The 12,428-nt window shown below is 37.9% G+C and overlaps 1 protein-coding gene across 1 annotated transcript in view; it reads right to left on the bottom strand.

Moving 5' to 3' along the window:
• The window catches only part of LOC122669841 (telomere repeat-binding factor 4-like), a 38,611-nt gene extending 32,056 nt beyond the window's left edge, over window positions 1-6,555 (bottom strand). Inside the window, exons 1-3 of the mRNA XM_043866711.1 lie at window positions 6,473-6,555; window positions 6,272-6,435; window positions 5,629-5,837 (exon numbers count right to left, since the gene is read on the bottom strand). Of these exons, the coding sequence (XP_043722646.1) occupies window positions 5,629-5,837; window positions 6,272-6,421 (359 nt within the window). The 5' untranslated portion in view covers window positions 6,422-6,435; window positions 6,473-6,555. The remainder of the gene's footprint in view (window positions 1-5,628; window positions 5,838-6,271; window positions 6,436-6,472) is intronic.
• Window positions 6,556-12,428: the final 5,873 nt, after the last annotated feature.

Consider the following 12,428-nt stretch of genomic DNA (forward strand, 5'->3'; position numbering starts at 1 on the left):
AAAATGATTTTCTTACAAAAAAATTTGAAAAACAAATAGGGTTTATACTAACTGTTTGGAGGTCACCTATATATATGTTGGACTTCGTTTGCCAATCTACGGCCTCACGGACTCATGGTGTCCCTTTTTTTCAGTCTTCAAATTAATTATTTTATTTTTTAATTTTCCAATTATTTTAAATAATTATAGAAAATTATGATAAATAGGGGAAATTTTTGTCTTAGTTTGAAAATTCTTTGAAATTACTGAAAGCATTATTGATATATTTCACATTACAAATGACGATTCATGTCTCATTCCGTTATATGTTTTCATAAATTACGTTATAATTTTTTCTAAAAAACATTATAAATTTATTTTTAATTAAGAAGAAAAATACAAGAGCTAGGGAAAAAATAGGAAATAGCTATATGGTTGTTTTAGAGTTTGAATGCTATTGAATAGCTAATAATGTATGCTTTTTATATGTAACAGTGTAAAAAAGTGTAAGATTGCTACACAATGGCTGAGGGTGGACAGAGAGAGATAGCATGGAACCATGGAGAGCCTACAGTGATGTGTGATGGTTGGACTGGACCCACAAAACAGTTCATCATCAACTTCATGGTCTATTGTTATGGGAAAACTATCTTCCATCAGTGGATGGATCCAAGGAAACAAAGGATGCAATGTGGAGGAGGCAGGGCCATAGAACGTTGTCCAAGTGGTGAAGGACAACGCAAGTAACTTCAGAAAACAGGGAAAAGATTGATGAACAGGCGCAGCAGTAGGATCCACCTCTTTTGGACATCATGTGTTACTCATCGCATTGACCTCATGCATAAAGACATAGGGAATAGATCCCTGGTAGCCAAGGTTCAAAGAGTCGTCTCAACTCGGTGTCTCGACCTGGTCGAGACAACCGAGATCTTGGCGAGTTATGGCAATTTTCTTTTTTTTGTTTCGGTGGGCAAATGGCCATAGTTGGCTCCGAAACTTTAAGGGAAGCTTGTTTTAGGTTTAACAAACATATTCAAATCATCAAATTTTAAGGAAAAAAACACTTAATTTGGTGTTTTGGATTTGCACCCTTGGTTGGTTGTAAACGTCAAACCCTTAATTTCAACACTGTGAGGTCATAGATTGGCCTCCGGTGTCTGACATATAAAAAATCTACCCCTGTACAACAAGTATTTGTCATATTTTTTTCAAAAATAGTTTTTGGCAATAGTAACTTTACCTAAAATAGTTGAATGTAGCGAAATCTTCCACAATAAGAAGCAATAGATCTCTTCGTAGTGATGCGGCAACCCCCAATAGTATTGAGTGATGATGTAGCAAAAAAAATCAAGATCCAAGCTTTTTCCCCCTTCTCTAGGTCCAAAAGTATGACGTTGTCAAGTGTTCTTCGAAATTTCGAAAAATGGGTCGAGTTGTTACCTATTTATAAGGTGGTTTATACCATTTCGACGAGATTTCGGTAAAGGTATCGAAATCTTGCCAAAATTTCGGTCGAGTTTCTCGAAACAATGTCGATTTTAGATTTCGTAAGAGATCTCATCTTGAGCAGCTCGGGATTTTCAAGTTTTTCGACATCTAGCCAAGATCTCAACAAGTTTTAGAACTATACTGGTAGGGTGTGTAGTCAAGAGGGCAAGACAAGTGACCACATTTGTCTATAACCATGAATTTTCTCTACAGTTATTGAGGGAGAAGTGTTGTGGGAATTTGGTGAGGCCTAGCATTCCTCGATTTGCCACCAACTATATTGCATTGCAGAGCTTCCAGTCAAAGATGGTTGGCCTGAGGTCCATGTTTGCTAGTGGTACTGAGGAGTAGTTTGGTTGGAGTTTAGTTCGCTAGGGGGTAGGGCAGCATAGTCAACCATCTCCAATGATCAGTTCTGGCAAGACCTAAAGAAGGTCCTTCTTATATAGGATCTAATGGTAAGGGTACTAAAGATGGTAGACTCTTAGAAGAAGCCTACATTACCATTTTTGTATGCTGTCGTGGAGTTGATGAAGGATAAGGTGCATAGTCGTTAAGGCGCCGCCTAGGCGTCCAGGCGGATTTTTCTGAGTCTAGGCGTCTGTCGCCTTAGTGGTATTGAACGTCTTGGCCTTTATTTATGTCAAATAACATTTTAAATAAATGAAATAAGATTTGTTATTTCATTTACTTAAGATATTATTCTTAAACAAGGAAATACCCCCTATTTGAATCCAATAACAATAGTTAAACAATCAAATTCCAAAATGATAAAAGTCAACCCCCCAGTTCAAGAACAAAAACTGGATTTTCAACGGTGTGAAATTTTCAACTTTCTAATGTTGGGGTTTTTCTCAAATATAAAAATTCCAGACATCTTAATATGATAAAACATTGCTAAAAAACAAAAGAGCGGTAAAATATTCATTTGTTTTCTATATCAAAAAATATATATATTCATTCAGAGCGATTTCAACATTTGCGCACACCAATTAAGATTTGACCAAAACATAACTCCTTCAATATAAATCAGATTTAAGCAGTCTCAGATTTGTTAGAAAGCTGGTTTTGTGCTATACCTAATACAAAAAGTCTCATGTAAAAATAAAAATCATTTGATCAATCAAACTTCTTAGAGAACAAGAACATTTCTCTAAATCGAAAGCAATTTAATTACTTTAGATAAGATCATATTTTCTAAGAACGGTATAAACCAAATGTGAGACTAGGTATATCATGACAATGACCAATTCCAAGAATAGTATAACCAACTGTATGTTTTGATTGTTTAAAACCTTCAATAGCTTGATTCTTCAGTTTTGTTGTCTTCTAGTTCTATGTTGATTTTTTATGACTTAATGTGGCTTAATATTGATTTTTTATAGACTTGATGTGACTTAATGTGGATTTTTTATGACTTGATGTGGCTTACTGTTGATTTTTTATGACTTGATGTGGCTTAATATTTATTTTTTATGATATAAGGTATATATTGTAACATACTATATAATGTTAGAAACTTAGAAAAGAGGAGAAATAAAAAATAACACTTGAGCGCATTTGCCTAGGCGGGCGCCTTGTCGCCTAAATGCTTAGGTACCCCTCCACTACCTTGGGTCGCCTAGCTATCTAGACAACTTATGATAAGGTGAGAACTGCGATACCTCGAAGTTGTAAGTCATATTTGAAAATTATTGACGATCGATGGAAGAAGCACTTGCAGCATCCACTACATAAAGCTGGTGAGTTTTATATGTTAAGTAAACGATACTTAAATTAATTTACATTCCATTTTACATATTCATAAATAATAAGTACCGACAAGTTATTTATGTAATTATCAGCATACTATCTCAATCCCAGCTATCAATACAAGCGTAATCTTGGGCTTGATGACTCATTGATAGAAGCAGTGGAAAATGTGGTAGCAAAATTAGAGCTAAATGCAGATATACAAGCAAAATGCAACAATGAGGTGAGACCAAAGTAGTCACTAATTTTAAGGAATGTAATTACCCTACACTCTATTGTGTACTAACGCAAGGCATGTTTGAACTTTTAAATGAGCATAGATAAAGAACTTCAAAGATGCTAAGGAGAGTTTCAATCGTGCGGTTGCAATTCCTACTAGAGATACCGCAGACCTTGGTGGGTCCACATGCATTGTTATTTATTTGTCATCTTTCTCCATTGAATCCATATAACTTTAAGTAATATTCTAAATTTGTAGTGTCGCTGAATGGTGGGTTCTCTATGAGAAAGACTCACCTAACTTGAGAAAGATAGCAATCAGATTTCTTTCTAAAACTTGTTCCACCTCCGGATGCGAGCGCAACAGGAGTACATTCTCACTGATCTACTCCAGGAGGCGGAACCGATTGGATCACAAACGACTGGAGCAGTTGATGTATCTACATTATAACATAGAGTGAGGATGCAGCACATACACCAAGGTGCGAAGGACAATAACAATCCAATTGAGCTTGCCAACATTTTTCAGATTGACTCAGATGAGGAGGATCCCCTATACCAGTGGGTGAAGGATCGAGGTGAGCCTATTATAGATCAAGCTGGGGGTAGGCTCGACCCGGAGATAGCTAGTCAGATGGGTACCGATGTGAACGAGTTTATGTCATCTCGCAAGGGTCGTGTGCATTCACAGACACTGCAACCTTTTTGAGTCTCAGGCTAGTAGGGATGATGAGGACCCCGAGTGGTCACATTCCAGTGATGGTGATGGTGGTGACTGTGATGATGGTGATGGTGATGGGGGAGTTAGAATCTATTAATGGATAGATTCAAGCAATAGAACAAGATTCACAGCAAGGGAAAGAGGAAGAAGAGGAGAAGACAGAAAGAATAAGACAGTTGGGAGAGAATCGATTGTGAGGGAGAGACTTCTCCACTCATTTATGAATAATATCTTAAATGATGTTTGGCATAAATAAGTGCCAGAACCTAGTTCGATACCAATTAAACCAATGCAAAGTGTCTTACAATAAGGCGGCAGCCGCCTAGGCACTTAGAAATCTATCTGGACACCTAAGCAGCGCCTAGGAGGCGACGCCTTGACAATTATGACCACAATACATTGAAACTAACCACAAGAACACTAGAGACTTGTTCCAAGACTTTGGAACTACAAACAAGGAAAATAATAAATCTGCCTAGGAATTTGAAAAGATACTTAACTAAAAAACAACTAAATACAAACACTTAATGCTGCCTAGGAATTTAAAAAGACACAAGAACAAAATTCTAGTATTTTGGGGCCAGACTTGACTGCCCCAAGAAGTCCACGGTTTGGGCTGTAAAGGCCAGTCTTGAATTCAATCCAGGTCTAGACTGGTCTTGAGCTTGGACTGAAACTTGGTCTAGGGCTGGTGGATGCCCTGCATCATTAGGTATGCAGCTTTTGCTCTTTTCCTGAACCCCTGAGTACTGCCCTGATCTTAGCAAATCTGAGAGGGATCAGCAAGCAGAAACCTGTAGTTTTCAGCTTGTTATGGCGCGCTAGGTGCCCAAGTACTTGTTTTAAGGGCGACTTGACTCTTTGTGAGTGTATACCACCGTTGCCTTGACTCTGTTAGGGGCCTTTAGCTATAGTAGGGACCTTGATTCTTGGTTTAGAGTTGGGGTAAACTAAAAGTTAAAACGATCCTTCGCCTTTTCCTTTGATGCCAACTAAAGGTGGCATGGCGACCAAGAGGAGAGCTTCAGGAACATGGGGAAAAAAACCAAAGAAAACCATCGGGGGGAACTAGTCTCAATTAATCAAATAACCAATGTGCTTTTCTTTTTAATTACAAGTGACTAAACATATTCAGCTCCAAAGCACGTCTACTTCAATCACATATATCGACATTGAAATTCATCAAGAAGCCATAGTAACTAGCTTCAATTTAATTTAATTTAACATAATAAGCAAGGGCCTGGCAATAAATTTTTCTTGTGATAGGCCTAGTACCCTAGGCAGCTGCATAATCATAGATAGCCTAGTCTGCTGAGTGCTGTTGCCTATCCACCTCTGTGCTGCCTACCACAATGGCTTCATCTAGGCCAAACCAAGAAATCACTGACTACAGGCATAAGGAAGCACCTAAATAACCACAAAATCCATATAGATAACATGTATAAGGATTAAAGCAAAAGAGTACACACCGAGGAGCAGCCTTGGCATCTTGTAAGCCCGGTCCAGAATCCATGATGGAATCAGCTCGAGCATCCTGTGCAACTGGAGCAGAGGCAACAGAACTCTGAACGGTGAGAGCTGAAGTAGCTGAGGCTGGAACAGCCTTCACCTTTGGAGTCCTTAATTTTTCTCTAGAGCCCTGCCCACTGGCACTAACACTCATATTTCTCCATTTATCCTGAGCACATGCGGCATCGGAGAATTAGGTAGTGTGCATATATCTCATTGGGATTCATAGTGTCAAGTACAGGCCATACCCAATTTCTATATGAGAACATTATGCTCGATTGCATATTTTGTACATGGTATAAGCGTTGTAATAAGAATCGAAAACTTGTTAATATTCAGGCCAAGAAACACCAATTATATCAGTAAAATTTCAGATAAATAGGTCATATCTAACCGATACAATACGAATTATAGATAAACGGTTCATAACTTCATATCTAATCGATACAATACGGAATAAAGATTAGACAATATCTATAATAATAACTAAGCAACAGAAAATTGAGTTCTAGGAGCTGACATGCACAACGAAAGAGAGAGATTTTGTGAGAGTCAGAGAAGTACCAAACTATTATTAAATAATTTAAAGAAAATAGCGAACACCTTTAAATCGATGTTGGAACGCGCCGATAGACAGTGACCGAATTCTGGATCCCTCTGAATGTTCTTCCATTTCCCGACGCCGTGCTTGTCTACACCCGCTCGCAGAGCTTCTTCCTCTTCAGTCGTCCATTTCTGCTTCGGATTTCCCATCGTTCCCTCTCTATCTCTCTCTCTCTCTCTCTCTCAGACAGATGCAGTCACTGCAAAGCGTTTGATGCTTGTACCCCTGAAGAACCCCCAAAAATAGGAACACAGTAGCCAAACGGAAAACCACGAGAGCCCTCCGTTCCGTCCGGGAGTGGGGTTTTCATTAAAAGGCTCAGTTTGTTTTCTCGCAAAATTTTACCTGGAAATTTTTAATTAGAAATTTTCACTTCCATGCTGAAAATTTTTCCAATATTTATTTTTTTTATACAAACAAACACTGGAAAACTATGAGAAAACGTATGAGATGTGCATAAACTACGACAGGTGACACACTGCCACAGAATAGGTTACATTTTGAAAAGGTTAAATCAAAATAGAACTAGATAGGAATCAACTAAAATCAAAATTATTTTGTATCCGATCCGGTCTTACTGCTTTCTATTCAGTTTTTGATATTCGGTTTATAATTAGTTTACATGTAGTTTGTAGTGCCGTTTGGGAAATGGTAAAGAAGACAACTTCAAATTTCCAAACCCTATATATCCGTGTGTTTCCCCATTCTCTCTCAGTCTCCTCCAATCAGCATGTTTTCTCACGCCTATGTTTTTTTTTAAAAAAAAAATCTCCTCTTCACCAGTTCTCCTTTTCCTTTCTTGTTCATATTTTATGTATATATTTTTTTTTTATGTTTCAAGTATGGTGAAACAATTGTTACCTATTAAATTAATCATTAGTTTATTATTAACCCAATTGATGTTATGCAAGTATTCAAGTGATGAAATGGTTGCTGATCGAGCCTACATGTTTTCTCTGTGGTGCTCGTGATGAAACCCAATGGCATCTTTATATATCTTGTGAATGGACTAAGTGTGTCTGGGCATCTGGGCCCCTCGGCCTGAGAACAGAGCACCTTAGCAGCCCCACTATCGCACAGCTCTGTGCCTCCCTCCTCCATTCAAAAGCCCTGGATTTGAACTCTGCTTCCTGGTTTTTTTCCATTTTTGTTTTAACTTGCTACTTTTTAAGGGATGTAAGAAACAAAGTATCTCGTGGATTGGCTCCAGCTAATCCTCATTTGGTGATATTAAATATCAACCGTTGGATATGTACTATTTAGATCTCTGCCCTCCTTCGTTAAATGCACTCACAGTAGATCACACACAAATCACACAATGGACACCAGTTTTCAACCTTTTACCTAACAACGAAGTAAAATTCCCTGTTCTCTGCTGCGCAGGCCTTTCTGAACAATCACTAGGACTAACTGGATGGGGGTATTGTTTTTTGTTGGATGACCAGAGTGTTTTAACATCTACAGGAATTTCGAGTTCATCCAACCCAAAGGAGGCTGAGTTGATAGGAATCTTGCAGGGGTGGAAACATGCTCTCAAGGAAGGGATCCATCTAAGAGAAATTTGGATATCTAGCTATAGCCTTAGTAATTTTTTGCGCCCTGAGAATCATTCAGGTGTACCTTGGACAATACTCTCTCTTTTTGTTGAACTAGCTGAACTCACCTCTAACGTCACTTCTGTACCTATCCACTTCCAACACAACCAATGGACAGCAGCCCTACGATCTTACATTAGGGCATCTCTTAGGACTACCACTCTCTCAAAACCCTTTTTGTATGATGTAAATACGTTTATGATAATCTAATCTGATCTTATCTTTTTTCACATAAAAAATATATATATATATTCAAGTGAGAGGTACCAGTTTCTATTTGATTTAGAACCAACGGTTTTGCGGTGTAAATTAAAACCAAACCGAGAAGAGAACCAATGAAATCAAAACCGGATCATTTTTCTACGGTGCGGTTCAATTCGATAGTAAACAATCAATTCCGATCCTAGTATTTGGTTCCGGTTCCATTTTGACACCCTTATCTAAATGTCCATGCACCCCCTAGTCCTAGCCTTATGTATCTTTTACACTCTATTTGGTTCAATTTTAATTTTGTATTCACATTGATTTCTTAAAATTCGTTAACGAATGGGTTTTTGGTCAATAAATTGAAATTGTTTGGTAAAGAAGAACAAGGACGGGAAGTTTCTATTTTTGTTTTGGGTTGGGTGGATACTTTGGAAGCCAAGAAAAAAATAATAATAATAATAAGACAAAAAATATGATGACATGATCATTGATTTATATGTCTCTCTCTCCTCAAACTCAAATTTTAAAACATAATAAGACAAAAAATACAATGACACAATCATTGATCTACGTGTCTCTCTTTTGGAACTCAAAATTTAAAACATAATAAGACAAAAAAAATATGATGACACAATCATTGATTTATGTGTCTCTCTCCATAAACTCAAATTAATTTTTTTTCTTGGCTTCCAAACATAGCCTAAGGGGCAATTTTTAGCTGCCAGTAAGTATCATCACTGGAGATTTCATGGTCTACAACTCTCGGAAGGTTCGAAATTATTCACTTATGCAACAATTGAACTTTTTTTTTCTACGATGGGAATAAGAGATGTGGCAAAGATATCATGAGAGAAGGGTAAACTAACTATTTTACCCTTGTATCAAAAAACCCCAAAATCAATGGCTCATCCTATGAAACCTATAAATTCTCAAAGGATATGATCTCTTTACTTCAACAACAAGCTTTTGGGTCACCAATGACTATCAGGCCAATTCTTGAAGATATCTTTCATTTATCATCTTATTTTTCCTCATATATTTTCTCTTATATACCAACAGAGATTAACATCGTTGTTTTTTTTTTTTTGGTGAAAATTAACATTGTTGTTGACTCTCTAGTTAAGAGGGTTCTAGCAATTTCGTGTACGACAATTTGGCCCAATTCCACACTCCATGGCTTATGGATTTGTGCAATAATCTAGCCATGTGCTTTCATGAAATTCAATAAATTAGGGAACAATGAAGAGGAGTTTATTTTCTCTCTCCACTGTTTCTTTCTTCTTACCAAAAAAAAAATAATTTATTGTTTTCTCCCCAAACCACCTAACGAGATGAAATATTTTCAACATTATGTGATTTCCTATCATTAATGTCTAAATTGAGATTGTCCTTGGATTGCAAGCCCCCACTCACTAAATTTCCAACTAAGGTTCGTCTCAGCAGGATCTTGCACTAAAGTGTTCACTCCACCAAAGCCCCACAGGTCATTCACGTGGAACAACTCAATAATTTATTTCTCATAACTAATTGAAATCTCAGTTGATGTTTTAATAATCTTTGTTGTTACACTTGCAACAGCTTCTGTGACGAAATCCCAGATGGTAAGCCGCTCGTTGGATGGATATGGAAGAATTGCACAATGCGATCTGAAGACCTGTCCATTTTGTACGAGTTAAAGGCCTTGGCAAAGATGGTTGAAAATGAATTCGGGAACCACGAAGCAGGTAGTACTGTTATTTTCTACGACTATATGTCCTAATCCAAGTCATTTATTAGAAAGGGGGAGGAGATATCAGAGTTTATGGAATGTTGAACTTCTGCTTAAGACTATTGCGAACCCACTTGCCTAGTGGTTATTTATTGCATGAATATTGTTTTAGCTATGATTTCAGAGCTATTGCCGTTGCACTGATGTTAGTTTAGTTAGGCTCATCCACATAAACATCTGTAATGTTTTCACCATGTGTAGGATAGCATCCAATCATTGTATGGGTGTGGATGGGTGTTGACTGATGGGCGTGGTTGGATGAAGTCCTATGGGGAGGTGGTCTCCCTTGTGGGTAGAAGCTTCAGGGTACCTATTCTAATAAGCGTAAAGAATGATTGTGTGTGGGCCTACTTGTAATTATGTCTTATTATGGGAGAGACATAAACTGTTCTTATTTACAGGGTTGGTCCATGCTCCCAGTCATGGTAGGAATCCCCATTAGTTGCTAACCCTAGTAATAAATATAAAGAATGGAGTAGACAATACTAACAAGAAGGAGAGAAGAGCATTCAAGGAGTTCTTCAACAAACGATATGGATCCAGGTATGGTTCCAATCGAATTTCCATTACTGTATATTGTTAATGTTCTTTGATCCATCATATTAATCCTATAAATATTTCTTACAACATTAGCCAAGGACCCTTTAAGAACTACCATTTCTCAACGAACAGAAGGAAAAAGATGGCATCTTTATTCTAATGCAGGTACGTAATGGATTACAAAAATCTTGTTCCATAACTTTAAAAGCTATTAACTTAAGGGATTTTTCCTTTTTCTTTAGATGAATCACAACTTGTACTTATGGGCCAAACAGAAGAGAAGGCGGCTTCTATTCCTGCCCTGCCCTTCTCTATCAATCAAGAGTTTGAAGAGCAAAGATGTACAACATGATGGAGGATCTCTGGACTATTTTTTGTGGGGAGTATGATTGTTGTGGAAAGCAGTGCTCTTCTGATTTTATATTCTTCACCTATCCTTCTTCATGTATCAACATTGTCTTGGTCATTGCTTTTTCGTATTACTTACTGAAGAGGAAGAAGTGTGGTGAAACAGAGGAGGTTTCAAGTAGTAGTGTTTGTGGTCTTGGTGTTGTCGTTGAATCTGGGAAAAGGAAGGATTCAAAGAAATACGAGAAATTGAGAAAATCGATCCTTGCAAACTTCTCGATCGAGGGAACTGAGACTCTGAGTTATTCTCTACGGAACACAAAAGCCAAGGAGAACAAGCGTTGAACTAGGCTTCACTACTGAGGGGGTGAATCAATAGTCCTTTAAAAAAATTCCCAAAACTATGCCTTGATGCCGACCACAATATTCAAACACACAAAACATTGGCTGCCAAGAGTTGTTTTAGATAACTTGTAAAAACCACTGGTTGAGGCATCCCATTGGCCAGCTACAGTTCGTGCGTGCCCCCGTCTTCCACCAAGATTGGTAAGGCCAATCAAGAGTAACACACCCACTCTGCAAGCACACAACACTTAAAAAATCACAAGAAACAAACCAAAACACGAGAATTTATGTGGTTCATCTATAAGCCTACATCCATAGTGCAATCCAAATTGGGTTTCGTATATGCGCTATACACTCTAAAATTGCAACTACAGTAGTGGATTCACCCTTGATCATACAAAGACGAAGGGCAACAACTCCCAATAACTCACACCCCCAACTGTGAGTACCTAAGTCCTTCTAGAAATTTTATCAAACATCTTGAGCCAACTCACAAGGGCATTACAATGCAATAAAGAGTTTAAAACAAATACCCCTATCCCAACATCGATCACTAGGCATTTACTATACTAAACAACATGCCCTAGGATCTAAGAAATCAATTGTTGGATAGAAATCACCTAAGAGACTAGCACTTGAAGTTCTCCACAACATCCATGTGCTTCACCAAGCTCTTGAGACCTTCCATGATGTGGTCCAAGTTGAAAATATCAAATCCACGCCTCCAAATTATCCCAACACCAAAGAATACTAGATTTTCATCTGTAGGGCATTCTTAAGCTCAAGCACTTTGTTCCAACAGGTTCTTTATATTTTTTGTTTAGAATTTTGGCTTTTAGAACACCCAGATCCGAGTTGGGATGGCCAAGTTATGGCCAAAACAAGATTAGGGGCAATTATGTAAATCGGTTGGGATGGAGGCCCTCGGATCTGAGAGATTCTAGCACCTATAATGTAAATCGTCAGATTTTCCTTTTTGAAAACCAAACCACTACGACTTCAAAGCGGAAATTCATTTACAATGATTGTCGTAGTTTGTGCACCATACGCAGTCGCACATCTAATTAAAGAAGCTTTATGAGCTTCAAATCTGGAGTAAGCTCATGCATGTACTCTTCTCTGTACAACCAACTAATATCACTTGAGCTGGAATCTTTGATAACCTCAACATTCAATGCAACGACGGTTATCGAGGCACCTCTGTATGTGACCAACCACTTCACACGCGCCAGAATCTGACACAGAAATCCGAGCACCACACGATCGATATATGAGCATACGTGGCTCAATCTGTATCATTCAATTCAAATCAACCAAACTCCTTAATATTACATCAAGCACCCTCTGTCGTTT

Source organism: Telopea speciosissima, chromosome 7, assembly GCF_018873765.1.
Source record: "Telopea speciosissima isolate NSW1024214 ecotype Mountain lineage chromosome 7, Tspe_v1, whole genome shotgun sequence".
Lineage (NCBI taxonomy): Eukaryota > Viridiplantae > Streptophyta > Magnoliopsida > Proteales > Proteaceae > Telopea > Telopea speciosissima.